The sequence below is a fragment of the Dermacentor andersoni genome, chromosome 3 (assembly GCF_023375885.2).
Source record: "Dermacentor andersoni chromosome 3, qqDerAnde1_hic_scaffold, whole genome shotgun sequence".
NCBI classification, from domain to species: Eukaryota; Metazoa; Arthropoda; class Arachnida; order Ixodida; family Ixodidae; genus Dermacentor; species Dermacentor andersoni.
The window spans coordinates 204,485,435-204,511,013 of NC_092816.1; the positions used below are offsets into that span (position 1 = coordinate 204,485,435).

At 50.1% G+C, this 25,579-nt stretch overlaps 1 protein-coding gene across 2 annotated transcripts in view; it reads left to right on the forward strand.

The window, feature by feature from the left end:
• LOC126524347 (unconventional myosin-XVIIIa-like) overlaps window positions 1-25,579 on the forward strand; it is a 358,530-nt gene that overhangs the window by 196,700 nt on the left and 136,251 nt on the right. For both annotated transcript variants that reach the window (XM_050172677.3, XM_050172676.3), the window contains exon 20: window positions 630-719. In XM_050172677.3, coding sequence (XP_050028634.2) covers window positions 630-719 — 90 coding nt within the window. The remainder of the gene's footprint in view (window positions 1-629; window positions 720-25,579) is intronic.

Here is a 25,579-nt window from a genome sequence, read left to right on the forward strand (position 1 = left end):
GTGCAATTTCCTACATGCACATCGCAGGTGTAGTAGATGTGCCATCAACCCCTTCACAGGGGATATTTTTTCGATGCTACGTGCTGCTGAACCTCCCTGTGAAATTGCACATGCAGCACGAGTGCTGATTGTCAGATACGTCACGGTGGTCTGCTTGCTTTTTGTTTTACTTGTATTCTGATGCAGTAATCTGTCAAAAATATTTCACAAACAGATTGGGGTCTGCTTTAGTTTATTTTCAACTTTGCAGTTCAAATTGTGCTTATGCTTACCACACTTGGCTATTCTACTGCATAATCGCAAGTGCAAAAATCGCAGCGGTTGTTATCGGAGCATGTAAAACAGCAATGCGAAGTCTGCATGTGCGGATGTCGCAGCTCCGAAAAACCACATGAAACAGGCACTACTTCAACGCGGTCTCATTGTTTTAAGAATTGAGATTTGGGCTAGTACGGCTGGCCCATTGCACCATGATGAGCCAGTGTTTTACAGAATGAGAGTCTCAGTCCCTCGACCATGGCTGCTGTGTAATGAGACCCCGCTTTACAGGGCAGCTGACGTGGAGCATTTTGCAGAGAGCCCTTAGGTTGTGTTCGCTCCCTCTCACCACTTCTCCCTCTCTCCCTCAGGAGGAAGTGGAGCAGCTCAAGGCCAAGGTTGAGAAGCTCGAGAAAGAACGCTCTGAGCTCAAGCAAGGCCACGACCTTCTCGAGGCCAAGGTCAGTACCTGCACGGCGGCTCTCTGCATGTCCTGATGGTACGAGTTTTTTTTGGCTTTGCCACACTGGGTTGGTGCCACCGAGAAAAGCATGATTTGACTAGCACAAGCCCATTGTAATACTTGTGCTGATAAGAAGAAGCAGCAGAGGAAAAATTGGCTTGTTTCATAGAATACTTATTTGCACACGTCTTAAACGCACTGTGTGGAGATTGCTTCAGAAATTTCTTGTTTTCATACGTCATCATTGTGTGAAATGCATGCCAGACTAATTAAGGTGTCCTGACAATTGTGCTGGCTGTGCTGTCACAAGAGGTTGCGCTCCTTATGACTGCCGTCAAAGCGTAAAGAAATTACTTTGCGCTTTTTTCTCATGATTAGCACTACACAATTTTATGACTGGCATGTAGGAGCTGATTGCCTTCTCTGCTTAAAATTGACGGTTCGGGTGGCGCCGTATTCGCTATATTTGACAAGAAGTGTGGAATGACACAGGCTTTTGAATTTACTGAAGTTCAGTGACAAAAGGAAGTTAAGATTCTCTAGCTTTGAAGACAGTAAAGTGCTTTCAGTGCCATCGTGCCGTTTCTTTCATCGGTAACTGCAGGGCCCGTTACGGTGTTCTTGTCCGAAGTGTTGATGTAAAGTGTGCATGTTGTTATGCTTCCTTGAATCCTGTGACAAGAGGAGCACAAGTGCATTGCTGTCTGTCTTAGGCTTTCACTGTGACTGCCCACTGAGAGTCGCCAACAGGTAAGCGTGTGTGCTTTCGTCGCAACGAGCAGCAACGAGCAAGTGGCAACGATCAGGTTCTGGGGAACTGAGGACAACTCTCCTCGGCGAAGTGGAGACACGACTCGACCAAGACGCGCCATTCGTGATTGCAAGTGAAGGGCGACGGACTCGTCGTCGTGCAGACCTTTTGTGGACGCTGGTGTTGACGTCACATGTCGCGGCTCATTATTGAGATTAGGAGTCAACTTCGTGAAAACTACATCAGCCGTCGCATCTGAAAAGTTGGCCTGGAGAAAAGCCGTGTTGGCATCAAATCACAAGCAACATACGTACTTACCTCCATTCAGACTAGAAGCGAGCAAGCGGTCTGCATTCGTCATTGTGGCGTGATTACAAAGACTGATGGACTCGGCATCTTCACTGTGAAGATCTTGGCTGCTCTCTATCACCATGCACATAAATCTGCTGGGAAGTACGCCACAATGTTGAATACCTTTGATGGCACGGGAAAAATAAGCCTCTCATTCTGCTTTTGTTTGTTGCCAGTGGAAAAAAAGAAAGGATTAATTGTACCTTCTGAGAGCTATTTTACGTGATGCATTTTTAGGCTCGTGAAAATGCACCTTAAAGAAGTTTGACTTGTTGCCCGGCCTAGTTCATTGCCTCGAGGCACGGCAGCTCTTTGCTGTTGTATACTTAAGGGAATGACACTGCATGTGCCTGTGGTTTATGGAACGCGTGGTGTCACTGCTAGCTATCTGGCGGACTTGCGGTAAGAAAGAAAGAAAGAAAGAAAGAAAGAAAGGAAAGAACGGCCCTTCCGCGGCTGTTTCACTTTCTCCGTCTCGACCGCGCTCCGGTGTCACTTCAGCGGAGTTGCCTGCGCGAGCATTGAGCGTCGGCAACAGAATAGGCAGGCGCCGTCAGTCGCGCTCACCTGCCGCGGCGCTGGCCGGTTGCTGCTCGGCAGAGGCTGCCAAGTGGGCGAGTGTTTTTTTCCCTCCTCCTTATACTTGCCTTTGAAACAGGGCATTACAATTGTTGCCAGCCTCCCGCACCGCGGAGAAGAACACGGTGTGCGCCGCGTGCCGGCGTCATTTGGCGGGGGAGGGGGGAGCAGACAGCGCCCTTGCCTTGTCTCCGTTCTCGCCGATGTCCCGTTTCGGCGCGTCGTCATTGTTACGCGGAGTTACGCGCACTGTGAAACGGTTATGCTTGCCTTGCATAGCGCACGTGCATGGTGATATAGCGACACGTAAAAAGAGGGAGGGGGGGGGGAGAAAAGCTCTTTCTGGCCTAGATTTTATAACGCGTTCCCTGTCCTTAACCGTTTTCTCAACGTACCTTTTCTACTGGAAACACGACAGAGCGTCTTTGTTATCTATCTGTGACCGAACGCCGAGCGCGGCAGATGATGGGGGCAGAACGGAATCTAATATATATGTATATATATATATATATATATATATATATATATATATATATATATATATATATATATTGCAAAATACGACACGTTGTGTTAAGTTCCATTTCGACTGTTTTGTTCTGTGTTGGGTGGCAGCGGGACCTGTTTTGCGTATGTACGCTTATCTGTCTTTCCCTGCTCTTCGCTAAGGGGAATGGGCTTTCATTTATTTTGCTTCTTCTTTGGACGGGCTCTGCTACAGTGAAGCGCTGCGCATGTCCGCACTCTGCAGGCGCATCGTTGTTTCGAAATGACAAAAGTCGACTCAGCCGCGTCGCGCGGCCCAGAAGAGCGGGCGCCTGCGCGGTTGCGCCTTCTCTGCCTCGGCAGCGACGTCGCTTCGCGGTCGGCTCCCTTTGTGACCGAGCGGCGCTTCGTTCCGCAACGTTCCCGCGTCCGCCCCTTTTGTCGCCGGCGGCGGCGCGCCTTTGTGCTCGTCGGCCGAGCAGCGCTGCTCCCTTCCGCGGGCGCGCGACGACGCCGGCCGTCGCACAAGGAGCGCCTCTTGTGCGCGAGCGCCTGGCACGTGCACTTTGCGTGCAGCGCTGCCTCTCCTCGTCGTTGGGCTTCCCGCCGAGACGATGTTCGCCCGAGCCTCGAGTGCCCGCCCGTCGCGCTGTGCTAGGGAGTGGACGCCGCCTGTGGCTGAGCTGGGCCAGTCGGTGTGCGCGCTCGCAAATTTAGAACTGAAATATGAAAGCGGCAAACGCGAAAGCACGACCAAGAAGACGACGGAACAAGCCGGCAAGTACCTCGCCGAGTCCGCGACAATCGCGAACGCGCGAGTGAATCTGACAGGCACAGACGCCGATCGGGCCTGGCAGTGGTCGTCCCGGCTTGCCCCTGTCTGCTCGTCGCGGGCGGGGAAGTTTGCATAGAGAAGTTACCCAAGGTAACTTCTCTATGCAAATCAGTAGGGGGGGGGTCTAAACAAAGGTTGAACTAACGAAGCAGCAGCGATTCGCGCAACCGTTGGAATAGATGGCGACAACTGAACGCATCTCGAGCGCGGGCACCGAATCGATGGGAAAACTGCCCCCCCCCCCTGGATACGTCCCTGCCTGCAGCCAATGAAACAACTGAAACTGACACTGCGGTTATCGTACCTAAACGTAGAGGCAGAACATACTAGTATTAGGTTGCGTGCCAGGGGTGCCGAAATACACACTTTATCTGCAAATCCCGCGCTCCGCAAGCTTTCCGTAAGCACATACATACCAGAGCTATGAGCTTCGGGTAAAGCTGGCTACCCCACAACAACGGCGCGTCTAAGGAGAAGCCGATTTCGGCACTTATATTCGCGTGAAATGCGGTATAGCCTGCATATGGAAAACATCGTGGCAATGGCATACGCTTCCATGCGGTTATCGCACACGGCGTTTCTGAAATATAGGGTCTACGCTCAACCGATTACGCCGTCTGAACGTGGGATGCTCGCTTGCGCTATCTTGCCTGGCATGTAGCTGCGGTGCGCCTGCCGCTGGCCGACAACTTCAGCGCAGTGTTGGTGGAGTCGGACGCGGCCGCGAGAGAAGCCTGTTCGAGCACGCCGGCTGTCGCGTGGCATCGACGCGATTCTGCGTGGCCTGCGTGTAGACCGGCTGATTGCTGCTCTGGCCCTTTGATAACTGACAGTCGGCGCGGAGGAGCTGATGCGGGCGTTTAAATGCGATACCCGAAGAAGCACTTCAGGGAGAAAAAGTAGGCGGGGACGACGGTGGGACTACCGTTTCGGTCGACTGACTGCCGAAGGCATTGTTGTCGCATAGCATTTTTTACAGAGTTGGACATCAGGCAAGTTATCTGGCTTTGCCCGATATTTCTTGTGCCTCTGGGTGTTCGTTATCGTTGTCAGCTTATTTTACTCATTGTTTCCATTCGGTAGTGGTACTGCTTAAATTTTATGGGCTCTTCTATAGCCCCTTTCCCCGTAGCGCTGCACTGAGAGCTGCAAGTTGAGCAATTTACCTGGCTCTTCTCGTAGTCAATGCGAACTGTCAGTGTTCGCTCGAGCGGTTTCGTGGACGACGTCAGCGTAGTTTACGCTGTGCCAGACGCATGCCGTTCCTTCTTTTAAAAGCCCGGCGCAGTTTCAGCACCGGCTAGATTTCGACTGCTTCCGGTTTCAAGCACCCCGTTGCCGAGCCTCACCGGGCCGACTTCGCAGCGGACCCCTGGGAATCGCGATGCGGAGGTGACGCGCCCCCCTTCTCCCGTGCACCCGGTGATGGAGCGCGCGCCGCTGGTCCCCCCCCCCCCCCCCCCCCCCCCCCCAGCACGCGCAGTGGGCTCCTGTTTGTCTCGACATGGCGGCGGGAAGCCTTTGATTCCGCGCTCTCGTACCGCGTCCTTAGCGCGGCGGCGGGTCGTGGTTTAGATCAGTGGCGGCCACTTTGTCTGGTACCTGCGTTTGTATACCGCGCCAGTCCTTTACTTTATTTCTCTCCCTCACTGGCAGCATACAGCGCTTGACGTGCCCTCGTTCCTTTCTGTCGGCCGCTGCGGTGAAGCTGCTCCGCACTGCGCGGCGCCATCTGACTGGTTCGCGTGTCGCCCTCTCCGACGCGTCTCTTCCGCCACGGGAAGACGCGTCGCTGCTATTCGCCGATGGTGTCGTGTTACTCCGAGCAACGTGGTACGGGCGTCGCCGTGTGCGATGTTCCTTCTCCGTTTTCTCGAATGGACAGCTCGCTATGAATGGAGTGCCTCGGCAAGCGTCTGCACAGACCCATTGACGCACGCGCGTGCTCCGCGTCTGAACAGGGAACCTCTGGAAGCTCCATGTTTTAAGAACAGCCGAGAAAATAGGTGAACTTTATTTACGAACGGCTCTTTTTCCTAACCGTCGGCGCCCTTAACAGGTTTTACTGGGATAGATCCATACGAAGTACAAATAAACACTTCGCAAGGGGTCAATAGACGTCGGTAATCTGTGAAGGAACTAGAAACGTGAAATTGATGTATCGGCCAGTTTTGATTGATCGAGCTACTCGCTGAATGTGTGACGCGTTAGGTCTTAGTTTTGCCTATTTCGACCCTTTGGCGTTGGCAGGGATACTTGTGCACGTTTACTTTCGCATGCCGGTCGTGTCCAGTCTCTGCTTCTTCCAGGCCTGCCTCTATGCATGAATACGCTTTGACAGGTACAGAAAGCAAAAATTGGCAGTTTCGCCCGAAAGGCGAAGCATCGACAGCGATAGCAAAGTATAGATAACTACACGAAGTATTGTTCATATTTTCGTTAGCCGTATAAATTGCAGGAAACATTCGCCAACTGATTAGCAAGCACGGTGTCATGCAAGCATGAACAGATCTCACTCGATGACCGCTAACACTCACTGTCACATCTTTGGCTGGATGAAGTGCGCCGGCATGGTGGAGCGAAAACTTATTCGTTCTGCCTCTCCCTTCACCGCGTCTACAAAACTTAAAACTTCGCGACCTCCAATACTATAGGCCAATGTAATAGTCCAATACATATAGACGAGAAGACTGCGCCAGGCAACCACCAGCAATCTCGGCTTGGCGAAACTTCGCACCCGCCACAGATTACCTCTAGCAATGTGCACCGGCCTCGTATGGGCTCAGAAGCGTGGACAGCAGCCATGTCCCAAACGCAGTCACGGCCGGGCTCGAGGAAGAGACGCACGCTCACGTGCCCCCCCCCCCCCTCCCCTGTCGCGCTCTCGATCATGTTACCGCGCGCATCAAGCCCCTATCCAGTCTCGGCTCACTTGCTCACGCTTTCCCTCGCACCCACAGCACACGGTGCGGTGGGCGCCATAGGATCTTGTCGCACATGAAATTTATACGGAACTGCTCACTGACGCAGACGAGGAAAATTCGCCTGTAGTGTCCATACATTTGCTATCGCAATTAAGAAGTATATAGTTTAATAATAACAAAGGCTGAGCATGAGGCGAAAACTGCGGCTGCGAATCTTGGGGATTAACATTCATCGTTCGTGTTGCGAACCGACAGCGCATCAGTCATTCTGCAGACGACAACTTCAATGCCGCACTGCGTGCGAGCGTTGTCCAGCCATGTACCTTTCGCAACAACAGATTGTCTCCATTATGACGTACGTCGTGGCGACTATGAATCGGCGCATTTGCGAACATGTGTTTCTGTTTGAGACAGAACTTTCGAGCTCTCCTGTGCTGCGCACGTGTCGTTTTCGGTGGCGGGTTATGCTCTTAAGCCGTTTCGTGCGTTGATGGGACACTTTCACTTCGTCCGTTTGAGAGAGAGCAGTAGCACTTATTTTTCCGAAAGGAACTAAAGCCCCAGTCCGGGTCGTCTGGTACACTCATGACCCAGCACGCACATATCTTATGCATACGCGGGTAAATAAGCGGCCGTACGTGCCGTTTGTTAGCACGAGGAGAGCTTGCGGAGGGCGTGTTGTTTGCCTCTTACGCGTCGCGGTGGCGAATAGCTCTACAGCTCCTCCTGGACCGATGCTGAAAGTTTCACAGCTGCCGATGAAAGTGACTCGGCCACCTCTGACGCGCACGATCGCTGGCGTCTGCGAAGCCACACCTTTCGCAACCTTCGTGGGCAGACTGCGTGCGTGTTGGTTCACCCCGGCTGATTTGTGTGTGCCTTCGAAGATATGAAAACATCGGCTGATGTTTATTTGTTTGGACGCGTTTATACTGCGGCTCGTGAAGAAGCAAACATTTCACGTTCCCCATGTACTGTTGCGGCCGGACGCGAAATATTTACGCGTGTACCGTGTGAGGTGTCGGGAGGCATCGTGCATCGAAACAACATTCGCTGCCTCGACGGCAGTCGTCGTCCTGAGGCCTCTTTACTTTCGCCTCCTCTCTGTGGAGGTGCGTTGACCCGACGTTGGTTACCTTGCGCCTTCGCAGACGGCGAAGTTCGGCGTCCTTGTACGGGTTGCTTCTGAGTCAACGCCATGGCGGCGAAGTACGGTCGGAGGAGCCCTTTTTAAAAAAAAGAACTCAGTGCCCTTCCATTCTGGGAAGGATGACCAGCAAAGCTGCGCATGTGGGTCCTTTAATAGCGAACTTCACCTTCGCCGCGGGTTGGCTCGGCCCGGCATTGCACTATCTTGGGGATAGGCCCACGTATGTTTTGTGTCCACATACGGACACGATCCTGTGGGAACTAGCCCTTAACAGCTTCGCTCTAATTCGCTGTGAAATTGGTTATGTCCTTGTGTTTTTTAATTAATTAATTAACGACGATGACGAAGGCGGGAGCAGTGGCACGAGCGCTGTAGCGCCGAGGGGCGCCAGCGAGTCAGCTGTGGAAGAAGACGACGACGCTGGAGCCAATCGTGATGCTGATAGTTCTGTGTTAACACACGGACACGATCCTGGGGGAGCTAGCCCTTAACAGCTTCGCTGTAAAATACCCAAGCTGTTATTCAATAATCCCAAACGAACATACTGGGATCTTACTTAAAAATCCGTATGTTCCCGTATATCATATGGGACAGCCTTGGAAAAGATAACATACGCCGCATAACCCCCATATACAATATCCGCCTCGTGCGGTGGTACTACTAGCGCCAGCGCGAGGCCTGGCGGAGAAGCCTTTGCCTGTTCCCGAGCAGACGCTACCGATTTCGCTACCAATCGCGAATCGCTCAATTCTGAGTCGTCTAACGGCCAGCTGATCACGTCGGTAACGCAGGAGGAGCGTAGCCCTGACCACTGACGTAGCGCGAAAAGCCATTAGCATTGGAAAATACATCGGTACAAATCAGCACTCCAGTGCCCGTGAATTCCAGTGCCCGTGAATTCGTGAACCGGGAATTCTGTGGGATTTTGACTATTCCGGAAATACTTAGGGAAAACTCATGTAATTTGTCCTTCTACCAGGGAAAATTAGCTGTAATGTTATTGAAAGGGAACGAAAGTCGCGGTAATGCAGGCTCGAGTAACAGAGAGGAATCGTAATGAATCGTCTTTGACGCCGTTTTGTCGGCTGGAAGAGTTGCCAGTGTACAGTCAACGACCGACTTTCCCGACGCCCGAGAATTAAAACAGTTCGGCGGCACCACCACGTACCCCATAGTCAGTGTATAAGGAAGTCTGTCGCCGTCCAATTTTCCGGACTTCTTGCCGTGACCGCAGGTCTGAAACGGTATTAATCAAAGCCACCACCGCTGCCATATTTATTACCTCGCTGCCTCGATCACGCGCCCTCGCACGCTGATCCGCTAGCAGCTTAGCCACCACTGCGGCAACGCTTGGCCTAGCTGCTTTGACGTTCGCTATTAAACTTCTTGCCGTTCGGTGCCGTGTTTTTCATTGAAAGAATTCGCCGTTGTCAATAGCACCGACTCCGTCTTTGCGCTCCTCGTGATTGGCTTCGAAGCTCGCAAAGGACGCCGCGTTGCATAATACCCGTTCCTGAAAGCCAGCGTTGCCTCAGTACAGCAATGGTACGCGGTGAAGCATAACAAGCGTGTGGAGGGGCAATTGCCACGGGACACGGTATGTATTCCTTAATTATACACGCGTGCACCCAGTATCTCCGGTCACAGTACGAGCACCGATATGCCTAATGCGTGTACTTACAGGCCTTCAGAGCATTTTCGGGTGGGCCTGTGGCGATTTGAGCCCTTAAGGGCACTAAAGGACTTGCATTCATTTTTTCGAACTGCCTAATTTTTCGGACGACTTCGCGGCCCCTTGGAAGTCCGAAAAATAGGACGTTGACTGTACAACTGACCAAGAAGATGCTTCAACTGGTCCGTGGGGCGAACGAGCGGCGGAATGAGACCGAGAACAGAAAGGACCTATGCATTCAGGAATGAAGGGGAAAGGAAGCGTGCCGCCGCTTCATTGAAGGAGGTCGAGCTCAAAAAAAAAAAAAAAACAAGAAAAGAAAGAAAGTGTTGGCTAACGCCGAAGTGCAGATGTCCCAAAATAAACTGTTGCAGTGAAACGCAACACTCAGGCGTTGTATGCGGGCTTAGAGTATGTCAGGACAGTTGAGGTTGGCACACCAGCTGTTGAGAGAGAATCTCACTTCTGACAAAGTTCGGGCTTCATACCAATCTGCTTGCTATCAATCGATAGAAATAGCTTATATTCGGAAATATTTGCTTCGGTATGCATCTACTTTTCATTAGTATTTGAAAATGTTCGACTCGATTTGTAATTTGTTTTACATTTTTTTTTCAAAGATATCTTATTCGCAGTGCATTTTGCTAAGCCCTCCCTTCTGTTTTATTTTTGAATAAAATAAGGACTACTGCTTACTGCTCAAACTGGATTAACTCCTTTATTTTTTAGCATGCTTATGCAGAGAGTGACAGCATCGGGCGACATGCCGTCAGCCCGTCTGGACATAAAACAAAGTTTTGTGTCACCCAGGGAATTTCGCAGAGATACCCGGAGAAAACCTGGAAAACTCGGGGCACTTGGAAATGTCAACTTGGTAGACACTCTGCCACTTCCACGAAATTTTCGCGACTGGACGGTGTATCTTGCTTTGTTCTAGGCCCGAGGGACAGTTGTGGTGACCTGCGCGAGGCCGGACACGCATATGCATCGCATACTTCGTATAACGTCTTCGAAACAACGCTAACCTCACACTTGCCGCAGCAAGGTGGCCGCAAGCCGACGCGGGTGGCGAAGGTTGAGGTGGCGTGTTTAATTGTAATGCAGCCGTATGGTTGGCGTCATTTCCGCGTCTCCCACGATGTGCTACCTCCTCCTCCACTCACGTGATCGAGCTGCTGCGTCGCCAAACGCCGAGTCGAAGGCATCGAACGACGCTGTCCCGTGCGAGGCCATCTCGTCCTCTTTTCACGCGCGTTGGCAGTGGGAAAACGCTCTCATCACCGACGCAGCCGTCGCCTCATCATTGGCACCAACATGAATAAATAATAAAAGAATGCAAGGGCCACTGTACTACCTACGGTGAGCGTGTACGCACAAAATAATCGTCAAAACTTCCGAGCCTCCGATGTAATCGAATGATAGTGATAGTGATCTAAATAAAGGAAGGACGCTTGATTCTGCAACCCGTGAGGGAGCACGGCGAAGCGTCGTCAGGGGAGAGGGAGAGGGAAGTGAAAGATGATAGAGAAAGAGGGAGGATGTGGCCTAATAGACTCCACTATGCACGACAGGTGGCAGTCATCAGTAAAGTTGCCAGCGATTGTAGCAGGCGCTTATAGGGTGTCTGTTCCCGTGGAACTTATAAACTCCAGCAGGCTTCGCAGCGCAGGGAGCTGTGGACACACCGGGAACAGCAGGTCAGTATCTGTGGCCGCTGGAAGGCCGTGGCGTCTGTAGGTGTCGATCACGGTGGAGCGTTCCTGCGCGATCGAATGAAGCCACGCACGACGCAGAGAGATTGCCGCCGGTTGTGCCGTTCCTCTCCGCGGTAGGTCGCGGTAGTCGAAAAAATTCGAAAGCGTAAAAGAGATAGTCTAAGAAGGCTGCGAGACCGCCTTGAACGTTGTGAGAGAGAGAAGTTGTTGTCGCGCATAGTTGAAGGATGGCGCCAGTTGTTTTCGTTGCCGAGGAAGCGCCGAAGTAACACATGGTCTCGCTCTCTCGTTAGCGCATTGGTAGCGTCTGCTAGGGGACAGACACTCAGCTACGCCTCGTGGTGGCGCTAGTAGTACCAGCGCTCTAAAACCCCTTGATAATTTGAAAGTAGCGACACTCTCCTCTCCGCGGCGCTTTCCTCCTCGATTCTCCTCGCGCTGCGCACGGCACGCTCATTCTCCTTGGCTCCCGCAAACGGGCAGCAGTTTTCGATGGAGGCACATGACTTTGGGCTAGATGCGCGCAAGAAAATTAAAGAATGGTGATAACAGCATCGAGAATGTTGAAGGTAACGCATATGAGAAGGTTGGTTTCTTTTTGAAGCCGTATGAATCGAGTATACTGATGTAAAAGGAACTTTAAGGCGAATTCTAACTCCAGACAATTCTTTCTGCCACATAGGATACTTGATGCACCTGTTCTAGTATTGCTTGTGGCACATCCCTATGTGTTTGTATTTTGATTTCTTGCCTGTGCGCGCATGTGCACCGCAGGTGTTATATTCAGTGTGCTTTCTTGAAATAAGTTAGTCGCGAGTCCATCGGCCGTCCATGTGTTTGTCTTCTCATTGTGAAAGTAGCTTTTGCGTTGTGATCTCTAAATAGGATGGTTGCGCAATTTCAGTGCAAGCAAGCGTGCGCGATCATGGGAACACCCCCTGCACATTGCCTGTATCCGTGAGAAAACCAAGTAATAATCGCCACCCACTCATGCCTGCGTGGCAGCCCAATTCAAAGCAAATTCAAAAACTGAAAAATAACGCGGAAACTGCACTGGAGTTGTCTAAGTATGCGTAAGCATACCCAAATTTCAGTTGGCCCACCTCCAAATTTAAGTTGGCCCACTCCCAGAATTCAACTTGGCTTATTCCAAATCTCAAGTTGTCCCACCCCCTGGTTTCAGCTCGGCTTATCCCCAAATTTAGGTTGGCCAACCCCCAAATTTAGTTGGTGCACCCCCATATTTAAGTTGGCCCACTCCTAGATTTCAAGTTGGTCCAACCCCATATTTCAAGGCTGGCCCCTTACGTGCCCCCCCCCCCCCCCCGGAATTAAGTGGCACCCCCCACCCCACGCCACCACTCCTCACACACATTCCTAAAGCACCGCCAAATCAATCTTGAGACTTGACAGCTATTCAGCTGTCAACATTTTGCTGCCTCTTTCACTCCTTTTGGATGGCGATAGTTACCGGCATCTCCTGGGGTGTGAAGGCGAGTCTTCTCATCGATTCGGTGTACGCGCGATTAACTCGAGATGCATTCAGTTTTCAACATCTATTGCAACGGTCACGCACATCGCTGTTCCTTCGTTAGTTCAACCTTCTTTGTTTACACTCATCCAGGGACCAGGAAAGGGATTCAGTTCGTAGTAAGCTGGTCTGTATGCTTCTGGAACGCGTTGCGGTCGGAGAAAACGCCAGTTGCGTTTAACTTTTCCTTTTGCTTCATTATTTCATCGAGTGAGGGCTCGTCGTGACGCTGGCAGGTCCTCGGAACCATATACCTATGATATGGGTTAGATAAGGTGGAAAATAAGATCACGCGAAGCAGCGTCCGTCATCAAACCCGGCAATAACGTTAAACCTATAAGTAATATAAATGTCACCCGTTATCTCGTCTGGTTTTTCCCTAATTGTACAGCACTTTTCGCACAAATTGGCAACCGGAAACCAGAGTCGCAAGGAGTTCAGAAACTACGCGATCTGCTAAGGGAGAGAGCCGAGGCAGCAGCCAAACTGGAAGAAAAAGCGAATATTAACAAATTTAACCATTGTTTGTGAAAATATTTATGGGTCAACATCTTTTTGTTTAAAAAGGAAGTAGAAAAAACGCCGCCGGAAGTGCAGAATGATTCCGTGTGTTTTGAATGACGCTTCTAAGTTATCAGTAGAGCCGCCTGACGTAGCCACTTCTCTGCTGTGCTTATGTGTGTGTGTGTTTTTTTTTTTCTTACCTTTCGCGGTGGTCGCAGTACGTCTAGAACCGTAGTGTCCGGCGCTGTACGATATTGTACGAGACCGGCGGCCTCGCATCGTTACGCAACTTCCCAATTAACGGTACGAGTCGGTTTTGGCACTTGGTGGAGCAGTAAACGAGGGATTCAAAATAACTGTGACTGTTCTGTAAATATATATTTCTCTATAATTCTTCCAGACCTAATTCAAAAACACGCTACTAGAAATGTTTATTTTAGACTTTCGCTTGTTTACTTGTTCGTGGCAGTGTTCTTCCTGCGCTTCTTTCCTGCGCGAGTCCATTTGATGTCCCTTGCTGTTCAAGTAATGGAGAGGTGTATGTCATAGACGTATACCTGTGAGGTACACCTTGTTTCATTTCTTTTTTGCGGGTTTACGCGTCTTTATGGCAAACGATAGGCATTATTCACGATTATACTATTAATGGTGCCCCCCCCCCCTCATTTTCATAGAAAAGTTACCTAGGGTTGCCCCCCCCCCTCCCCTACCGAAAAAGAATCCTGGGTTCGTTCCTGAGTTGCACAACGTGTGAAACTGGCACAACATCGCTAAGCTCGGGAAAAAGAAACACTGACGGTTGAGTTGTAAAAAATATCGAGATCGTGAGAATAAACGTCATAAAGACCTTGTATTCTTTGGATGGTTGAGTGCTGGTGATGATAGGCAAGAACATCGAAATGTTTACGTTCTCTGGTGATCTTGCGCGGAATACGAAACACGATACAACCGAGGAGTTCGGGGCATGCATACCGTGAAGGAGTTTGAAAAGAAACAGGTCAGCGCGATTATGTCGGCAGCAAAGTAAGGGAAATTACAATAATTCAACAGTGCTAGAAGGAGGTCCAGTACCCGTGTTCGCAAAGTGATGGTGATATATATAGGCTTAGAAACTTTTTCTGGACCCGATCTATAATGTCACTGTTCGATCTAGAAATGCCATTCCAGACGACCGACGCATATTCGAGTTGAGGAAGACAGATTTTTGTGTAAAACTTGCAGAATGGTGTAGAAGAATTGAATTATCTCGATAGTCTGCTAACAGAGCCATGAGAACGCATACCCCGCATTGCAACGCGTTTAGTGTGAGGTTAAAAGTGCAGCGTTGTATCGAAAAGTACACTGAGATTATTGGTAATACAGACCTTACACAATGGTACAGCATCTACAGAATAAAAAAAAGAAATCCTTGCTGTTTCGCATGTCAAAGTAGTCTTAGCGGCGTCTGAGGTGAGGTTATCATCTTTGCACCATTTGGAAAGAGAAAACATGTCACACTGCAGGATGCGACAGTCATCAACAGTGTGAATTTCTTTGAAAATCTTGATGTCATCCGCTTAAGAAGGAATGAGAAATTTCGAATAGCGAAAGAATGTGATTGATTAAAATTTGTGGAAAGGGGTCCCAGTACTTGACAGACGCCGCTAGTTGCCGCATGAAAACAATACGTTTGGCCATTTACGTTAACGTAGCACGATCTATCAAGAAAACAACTGCTCAAGAGATTGACAATTGACGAGTCAACACCAAAAGTGCGTCAGCTTGATCAGAAGCAGCGAATGGCTGACTACATCAAATGCTTTGCTGAGTTGACACAATAAATGGTGTCACCTTGCCCCCTATGAAGTACCGACGCGGAGATCTGTGTCCTATAAGCACGAGGTGGCGGGATCGAATCCCGGCCACGGCGGCCGCATTTCGATGGGGACGAGATGCGAAAAGACCCGTGTACTTATATTTAGAGGCACGCTAAATATATTACCCCAGGTGGTCCAAATTTCCGGAGTCCCCCACTACGGCGTGCCTCATAATCAGAAAGTGGTTTTGGCGCGTAAAACCCCATAATCTATGTATTTATTTATTTTAGATCTGTGTCACGAAACTGGCGAGATTTGTGATAGTGCAGCTGCCAGTGAGAAATCTATGCTGATTTGGAATCAATTAGTTTTGACAGTAAAATACGATATGTTGTGAAGAGCGGGCTCAAAAATATTAAAGGGCCCCTGAAATGGTTCGGATAAATTTTGTAGACGCGTAGGGTACAGCTTAAGTAGAACATTCCTACCACAATTTAAGTGAAGCGTTACGTATTAATGGAGCTACAAGCGATTACAATTTACCCTCCTCCCTAGCCATGCTTTTCCTTCTCAACTCGTTCGCCGAGCGATCGCGGCTAAGCTCCGCCTTCACTGGTTCTGCATCACGATGCGACGTCACATCGTCCACTTCCGGTTGTTTTGGAGCCCGCCCCCGCCCGCGCGAAACCTCTCCGCTAGCCGCTTGGCCGTCGACCCCAAGCGAGAGCTATCGAAGCATCGTGCGTTGTGAGCATTTTGTCGCAGCGCCGAACGTGTCTGATATTCCGGTAACCACACACTAGCTGAACGTTTCAACCGAACGGTGGAGGCTTATACTCAAGCTGATGAAGGAACTTTAGCGTAGACGTACGTGAGCTGCCTGATCGGCCTCCACGGTCCAGCCACCCGTTGACGCTGAGCTTAACCAGCCAAAGAAAGAGCTAATATTGCTCTAACCAAGTGTAAAACATTTTAAACATTTACAAAAACAAAGTGTTAACGATTACACTCCTGCGAAAAATTTACACCAGCAGCAAAGAAGAATACATTTTGTTACTGCTACTGTGTCTGGTAAGTAAGTAAGTAAGTAAGTAAGTAAGTAAGTAAAGTTTGTTCCTAGTCCCTTTTAACACAGGGCAGGCGTTTTGGGTGCCACAGGAAAATAAAATTTGTTTGCTGTCTCTCACAGTTCAGTTGTTTTTTTATTGTTCGTGTACTGTAGAGTTTCACCACAATTTCGCATAACTATGCGAAACTATGCGAGCTCTATGCCACCAGGTGGCTGCACCGTGCAGACCATTCACATTTGCGCTTCTGTTCATCCCATGAAACGACACGCAAGGGGATCCGGCCAGGCCCTGTCCCCTTGCGCTTGCGTTTACCCTAATACCGGACTCGCGAAACGCTATTGCGTGAGTAATCTTCCGGTGTAAAGTGACTGCCGCGATCGCGCAAATCCTGGCGCCGATCGGATAGCGGCAGTCCGGTGCGCTGCAGCCAGTCCGCTCGTCTACTGGCTTGCAGAGGGACACGATGTCGCAGCTTGACATATTGCCAGTCGCCACGTTTGCAGTCCACAACACAACAAAGTCGAATCATAGCGCTCGCGAAAAGACAGACCGACACTGACGGCGGAGCTCTCGTCAAAGAAGGAGCACGTTGTAACACAAGCAGACGACACTTGCTGTGTGCCGGAAGTGCTTAAGTGTACTGAAAAATTGTTCTTGTGCATTCCCTTTATGTTACTTTCTTTTTATAAAAACAAATTAACTAACATTCCAACTATTACGAACATCATTTGTTTACCATAAAGTTGGAAAAATTATCGATCACGCGCCCTGGTCAGCCAATCGGATAGCCTGCCCCACTGACGTCATATGGGTGATTTGCGTCAGGGGCGGCTTAAAATTCCGCCGCGCAGTGTGCTGCGATCTGCAGCGATGTGCATTTTTAAAACCTTATAATAAATTACACGCTTTACGCGGAGCACTTAGATGCGTCAATTAATGATCAGAAGGACCTAATCTAACGACTCAGTACGTTTGTGGAAAATCGTCAAAATTGTTTCAGGGTCCCTTTAAGCATGGCACAGAGAAGAGTGAGTGGGCGATAATTCGAGACATCGGTTTTACAGCCAGACTTAAATACAGGAAAAACACGAGCAGTTTTCCACATGTTAGGGAAAGTGGAAGTATTCAAAGAGTTAGGAAATGTAGATGTCACTTCTGGGGCAAATGTACTGCCGTAAGCTTTTAAAATTGCGGAGGTGATTCCATCAGGCCTGCAGGATAAGGAAGGCTTCAAGCGCTTAAGGCATTCGCCGATGAGCTTTTCTTCAGGCAACACGGCATTTGATGTAAGAACCGTCGTCTGCTGCTAACACCAGCGCTGAAACCTGTAGCTTTATATAAATAAGGTTGAGAAATGGGCAGCAAAACATTCCGCGACAGCTTGTATACTTCTATTGCGCTTGAGTCGAGCAGTCACAAACACACTTCAAGTTTACTAGAGCTCTTGCGGACACATTTCCGAAATTCCGCCGTCCGGTGGAAGGCGCTCTTTTCCAAGAAGACAATATACGAGTCGTGATCCACCTTACGGAGGCCTTAGCGCTTTATACTCAGTAGGCACATGACTTCTGATTTTACGGTGCGCGCGATCATTATACTTTAGGGCAAGTTCAGCTGATGACAACCTGTAGGGGTACTTAAAGCACTGGGCTGGGGAATGTACTTGCGCATACTGCTCAAAACAAGCTTCGTAAAAACTGACCTGCTTGGTCATCAACATTGGTTTTGTCTGTGACCATGATCGGTGGTGGAGAAGTAATCATATAAACGAAAAATTGGAGGACGCTTAAGCTTCGCCTTCAAGAGTGGAACGCGATAGCGTTATCGCACCCCGTTCGCACCACCTACTCAAACGCGCTACGCCAGCCAAACGTCGCGATCGGCACAGATAGCCGGGCCCCGAGGCGCCATGAAGGCGGACGCGATCATGGGGCGAGTGGCGCGCCACGTGTCGGGGCAGTGCCGTACATTGCGAGGAGGAGGTCTTCTGTGTTTGCCGCAAGATGGCTCTGTGTGTGCGCAGAGCGCAGAAGAAATGTAGGGGAAACGTACTTCGCTACTCGTGAAACTGCGACTTCTGTAAGTTACATGGTCATAATTACCGATATACACCGCAGTATAACTTTCTACGGCACGTTTCTAAGGCAACACCGCATTCACTAGAGGCGATTTTGTCCCGTCTTGAAGGAAGGAACTCGTGGCTGAGTGGTAGCGTCTCCGTCTCACACTCCGTAGACCCTGGTTCGATTCCCACAGCCCATCTTGCAAAATGTTTTTATTTGTGAAGTGCCTTCTGGGACGCCGACACCGACGCCGACGACACCAGCTTTTCTGCGACACGAGCTCTTTAACGCTGTCGCGTTAACATTATCGCCACGTTTGAAAGCAGAGCGAGATGATTCATTTATGTCTCTGGAGGAGCCCAGCCTCAGGGCTGCCACAATAGCATCGGTTATCTTCAGTGACGGTGAAACTAATCTGAACGCACAAGGGAAATGTCCGTATGAGACATCTATAACTTGAGCATTTGTGAGGCAAAGTTTTAAGACGTTTTTACTGGAATTGGCGATCAAGTTGTGCTGCTGAAGGAAACAGAATAACAGAACGTCCAACAGCAGGTTGCATTTGTTGTGTGTAATAATTGAAATGTGATTATCTAAATAATAATAATAATAATAATTACTATTATAAGCCTTGTTTAATGATGCTAGCCTGTTTGACGACGAATAACGCGAGAAATATAGGCTTGCGAAATGAACAGTCGCCGGTCTCAAATCGCAGTGGGAGTTCTCACGGTGCACGTGCTCTTTTCAAGATTCTTTGAACAATCGACCAGGAGATCGCCACGTTGAGAATGCTGACATTTTCTGTGCATGTGCGGGTTGTGATGTGCCCCTTGGTGTCTTAGAGGTCGCGAAGTAGGTGCCTCCAGAGCATCACCATCACTTGCAAGCGCTATGGTGAAAAGCGGAGCGAGGGACAATGCTGCCGAGAGAATCTCGTTTTTAACATTTACGTGCCCCGATTATTTGTCGGCACCCTGTGTTCTCTGGCCGCTGACAAGGAGATCCAGCTTCAGAGCAGTCTCGCTTCGCTCTCTGCTCATTGCTTGCTGCTCGCTGTGTCCTCGCTGTTTTTGTTTTTCTCGTCGCCACCCGCCAGGGTCGCGGTCGTTGCCAGCACGCGCGCGGGAGGTCAGAGCGCGTCTCTGTTTCGCCGCGTTGCTGCTGCACGCGAGCCGTCTTTCTCCGACAGCCGGGGAAAGAGGCTTCTCGCTCCGCCGGCCATGCGCGGCCGCCGTCCGACGCACCTTCACCGCCGGGTGCGGACACCGAGAATAGACGGCTGAACCACTGCGGCCCCGGGCCTCAACCGCCGCCGATGGTGGGCACCGCAAGTGCGCCGTGGTGTTGCGGCAGCTGTGGCCGTTGCTCGGCGACGGCACGGGACGCTGACCGTTGTTCATTCCGGCGGCAGCTGCGTATCGCGCGGTCGCACGGGCCCTGTCTTGGAAGCGATACGCGATGGGTACAGGATGTACGCCTGTCGAGGGCTGATAGCTTCGTGCCCGGTGTTTAATTTGTTCGCGTCCAAGCGAGACGCACCACGAAGGGCAATTCGCTCGCTGCTGCTGCCCCTCTTCCTCGCGCGTTTTGGCAGTGAGTGTCCGCGGTCATCGAGCGGGATGTGTTCGCGTTTGCCCGTGCGGCGTGTGACACCATGCTTGTTAATTTAGTTAATAAGTGAATGTGTAAAAGTTTATACGGTGATAAAACTAATATCTTTACTTCGTATTTGCTATGGTGATCGATGCTCCGGCTTACGGACGAAACTGCGGTATTTTTTTACTGCTGCCTCTTTAACTATCGGTAATATCAAACGCCCTTATAGATTATTCAGCCGCGCACATGGTCTGCTCGGCGTCTATTTAGCGTTTGCTCGCCACCTCCATCACGCACCATACTAGAGCGGAGTACTAATTTAATGACGCAGTGAACAATTAGGCGTTCATAACGATCCGCATCCTCCGTGCATCACCAGTGATAATGCTGTGGCGCCATCTACTAACTGGAAGTTAAACCACTTTTACGGTCTCGCGCTGATTCTATAGTCCTAGCAGCATCGAAACAAACAGTGGATGTGAGTAATAAGGACGAAGCACACATGCTTTGCTCGCAGCGTGAATTAAGACTAGGGCATGACAAGTTTTACCATTTATTTCTTGCTGTCAGGGCGGAAATGCAACTAACAAGCGTGAATCCGGATCGAAGCGGGTAGTCTCGGCTGCATGGGCGCTGCCATGTTGCCACGTAATCGCGGTTAAGGTGGCTATTACGGCTACCGGCCGGTGGTAATGGCCACATTAATTCGCGGTATACAATGTACCTGCGTAGAAGACCTAACAAACCTGGTGTCACTCTTAGGTATCATGTGCCGATCAAGAATAAAACTCTCTAATGCGGACAATAATCAGACAGTTACGCTTGGAATTTATTCCGCAACCCGAGGATGTTGCCTGTGCACCTCGTACTTTCGGCAGTGCTGTCGCGAAGACACGAATAAAAGGTGTGCACCTCTCTGTGGGGCGGCGCATCTCGAACAAACGCAGCTGCGCGTGCAGCTCACATTGGTCGTATCCCGTGAACGAACCGACGCACTGCGAATAGCTGCTTTCGCGGTGGCGCGCGCCGACCTCGCTCTTGGCGCAGATTCCTGCACTTGCGAAAGCTAGACCCCTGGTGAACAGAGGAGTGCACCGAAGCTGAATAAGAACAATATAAGGGGAGTCTCACTGAGATACCCCACCTGTGGCAACTCAAACAGACCGAAGCACGATTTATTCCTAGACAGGCGGAGAAATCGTCATGGCAAAAATAGATATCTTCAGTTAATAGTACGCTCACATCAAAATGAGTGTGGGACCATGTGAGGAAATTTAGAGGAGAGTGCTCATCAAACACAATACCACTGCTTACATGTCCAGGGACACAAGCGGCACCACAGGACCAGGCCAACATATTAGGCGAACACTTTTACAACATTAATAAAGGGAAAATCATACATCCACCCGTTCGTAGCAATTGCTGCGAAGGAAACCCCATACGGTTTCCTCGAAAGAAAAGCCTCACAGTTAAAGAAAAATTCGTGCTGGTCCGGGACCACCGCCTTTCTGGGGCAGCCGCTCTACCATCTGAGCTAACCAGTCGACTAGCAGACGGCAGGGCGAAGTCGAATTTGTCAACAACTCGAAGCAAAAGCGAGAGTTGCGTCTATAGTTGCACTCCCTCGCGTGACGCGACCGTCTGCCGAAAATCCAGGGGATGGACCCCGGCCGATTCGCCCGTCGCGAATGCGGCAAGTCGCAGCTGCCGTCTGCCCACCACAAAGCGCATCCATCTACAGGGACCTGCAACCCTGTAGCCGCCAGATGCGGATGAACTTTCCCGTCGGCGCCTTTGGTTCGAGAAAAAAGGCCCCGTCCTGCTCAGCGTTGATCAGTTTCCGTGATTAACAGCGATGTCATTCCCATCATCCGGTTGCCGGAGTTCGGCAACTGCACTGGCACGGCTTCAGTCGAATGCGTCGTCTGTTTCCGCGTTTTCTCATCTCGCCACTTCGTCTAAATCTCTCCCGCTCTTGGCTGCATCTCCCGTTGTCCTCTGCACCCACTCAATTACTTTAATGTAATTGTAATCTATTGGCACCATACGTGACATGCCTAACACCGCTTCTTCCTAATGCCACCTGATTTACTCGCGCTCGATCTAACCCACGTTGTTCTGTCCTTTATAATGCAACGCCCAACAATTTCTGTTCCGCTGGTCGTGATGCGCCGTGGTTACCACGCTTTAGAAATGGAGATCCTTAAAATGGTGCGACGTGCCGCGTTTGCTGTTGGCGCGCACTTCGGAAGAATATGCTGTATGAGTTTTCAGTGCGAACACGTGAGTGCCTTTTCATTAGCAATTTTTGGGTCTCACATGCACTTTTCTGAACTTTGCTGCCTCTATCGCTGGACGCTGCTTCCCGTAAACTAAGATCTCATGGTATTTTGAAAAAAGACAAAGTCGCAGTTCCGCCCGAAAGGCGAAGCACCGATTGTAATATCAAATTAGTGGATAGCTGTGCGAAGTAAGGATAGTTAGTTTTATCGGACGTATACATTTGCAAACATTCGCTTACTAACTAAATTCACAATGGTAGAAAGTGTAAGCGGGACTGAACGAGGGCGTAGAAAAAAATACAGACACACAGAGGCAGCGCTGTCTTTGTTTATCTGCTTCTTTCTACGTCGTTGTTCAGTCGCGCTTGCACATTCTATCATGGACTCAAACCAACTAACCCGCCTACGTATTTTGACTAAATTAACAAGCACGGTGTCACGCGCGCACAGGTAAAGATGATCACATCTCGCACGATGAGCGCGGAAAATCACCGTCAAAATGCTGGAGTGAGGAATCGCGGCAGCAGCAAGCGAACTGACCTTCGTGCGTCTCTCGCTTCAACGCGAACGAAACGTCGAAAGCACAGCGCATGCGAAGGTACCGCCACTACGTGCACCCTAGAAACATCGCAGATTGCTTTGAACATGAGGCCCTCGCTGGCTCGCACTTTGGCCACTTCGCAGGTCGCTTTCAAAACACAAGAGCGCCGCCAACGCGTCCCTACGGCGCCCGCCATTTGCGTGGCCAACGCCGTAGTAGACGCCGCGGTTGTCTCCACTCCGTACGGAGCGGCGGACGAGAAAGACATCGAGGCATCCGAGCAGCCGCCGGAGAAACCCCCCCCCCTCCTTGCGGGCGACGTTGAACCGCGTTCGGCGACTCACTCTCGCGCGCTTTTACTCGCACGTACAGCATACGGCGCGCAGCGACGCCGGCGGCAGAGATGCGCCTGCTGGAGTGCCCATGGAATTGCTATCGCAGTAAACGCCGAATAGGTGACCCAAAGCTGCGCAGACTGGTGGTGATGTGAACGCTTCTGCGGTGGGGTCCATTGTTAAAGGCAATACACAATGTACACGACTTTGGCCTTCGAGATGTCGTAGATGCAGATCGAGGCAGTGCTGGTGGACTGCGCACGCGCGTTATAAAAGACCTTTGTATCCAAGCGTTTCCAGACTTGCAAAAGAGCGCTCTTAGGGTTCGTGCAACGAGTTATATTGTACTGTTTCACTGTGCGCCGCGCTCTACAGCCAACCACAAAAGTTTACGGACCACGGGATTGCAGAAACCCTTCAATTTTCGAGCAGCCTGTAATAGTGTAGTCAGTAAAACCGAACATCACAATGTTGTTCACACATACTGGTAGAGGTTGCGAATGCGAATTGTAGGCTGCGTTGTGAGCCTGCGCATATATTCAGTTTTCTCAGATTTCGTGTTCCGTAAAATTTTGTTGTTGGCTGTACTATAAATGGAAGGCGCGGTGAGTTGGTTTTCCACTCAAACACGGGCGCGCATTGAAAGTGTGCGCAGCATCAAAGACGTACAGGCCCAAATATCTCCGCTGTTTCTGCGTTTCTGCGTCCCGTGCTCCGTTCTTTTCCTTCTTTGTTTTTGGTACAGCCGTATGTGAATATGTATATTTGACAAAACAAAGGAAGGTGCATGAATATCAGTTAGTCCGGGCGGCTCTAGATGTGCCTCGCCTAAGCAACTCGTAGTTGCGGCAAAGCTCCGGAGGGTCGTGTGAGGAGTTCTCCTATACTTCGACATTTCCGAGTGATTCGGATGGAACACGAGGGCCAAGGCTAGGCAACTCGGATTCAGCGGTGGCTATACGCACAGACTTCATTTCCTATGGCTAGTCTTGTACTATCCGTGTGAGCTGACGACGTGAACTAAAGAATATAAAAAAAATTCATCAGTCATTCCACTCCGTGAAGAAGGACGAGCAGCGAAGCTGTGGTGTGTTTTACCTCACTCGACGCATATATGTGTAATATGTATTATTATGTATAGCTTTTGACTGTGGAGTGATTTATCGTTATTCTTTTCTGAAGTAGTGACGTGTACAAGTAACGCCGCACGGCAGACGGGAATTCCACAGTATTTGCAACTTCACCGTGAACTACGTGTTGAATATCCTGTATTCTGGAGCCAAAGCATCCCCGCGCTGGGGGGGGTCGACTATGGAGCGAGGAGGACTCACCCCCCCCCCCCCGCTGCACCTAAAACGGCACTGCTGAAGGTTGCTGTGGCAGAAGCGCTGCACACTTATCTCCCCTCGAACTGCGTGCGAATGCCGGGGGGGGGGGGGGGGCGTTCCACGAACAGCGACAGGCCCTTCGGGTTAGGAGTGGGTAGCTTGCACGTGCGGGGTGCAAGAAGAGAGCAAGAAAGCCTGTTTGGCACACTGTATCGTTACTTTCCCTTTCTCTCTACTCTCTCCCATTTTCCGTACCCCTTAGTCAAAATAATACCCCTGACACACGGGCACTCTAAAGTCCTTTAGGTAAGGGGACATCTACCCGAAAGGCGTTCAAGTGCAGTGACACACGACAAAGGAGTATCTCCTTTACGGCAAAGTTCCTTTTCGGGAAAGGAGATCGCGCAACTACTTTTCGAGCGGAAAAGGAGTTACTCTCGCACACAGCGTGCACAACTCGTCAATAGAAGGAAACCTGCCACACAACTACGGTGCTCATAGGTATTTTTTTTACCTTGCGAAAATGTTTTAATTCTTAGCGGTAATACAATTTGTCGAATAGTGGAGATTTCCTCTAGCTATACTCTCAAACGCTCACATAACGTCGCTAGTGCCGCCATGTTGAATTCCGGCAGTGTCGTCGTCGTTTGCTGCGCGCATGTGGTGTGTTCACGTCGCGAGATGGAGACTGCACAATCAGCGCCCGCAGGAAATACCCAGAAGAAACCACAGTTGTTGGAATAACATATTGAATAAGACGCGTTACGCCTGCGCGCACAAAGGAAGGGACGACAAGGACGTGAAAAAGTACGACAGAAACGTGGGCATCACCAGAATAAACAGCACGCACAGGAAAATTACAGTGGCTGGAGCAAAACACTGGCTGCACATAGTTGCTGGACCAAGTTAAATGGCTGCTAACAACGCAAAAACGCGAATAAAATAAACGACTATAAGCATTATTAGCCATCAACAATGAAAAAAATATATTTTCAGGTTCTACAGTAGCTAAGTGTAATTAAATACGCAGCTTTTTAAGAATGTTTTCTTTCTTGTGGCTTTAACAGCCAGCGCTATTTTTCTTGCGGCGTTCATCTGAGGAACTACCTAAAGAAGTTCAGTGCGATGCCGTGTGTCATCGGCGCAACTCCTTTCTGCAAAGGGTCCTTCAGTGTAGTAAGAGGGGTTTACTGGAAAGGACTTTAGTTTTGCCCGTGTGTCAGGGGTATAAAGGAGTCTTCTTGATGCCCTCGAAGTAAAAGGACGTCTGTCGCTTTTCCATAAGTGAAAAGTCTCCGTCTCTTCTACAATACTACGTAATTAAGAAAAGTAGATGAAACTCGGCG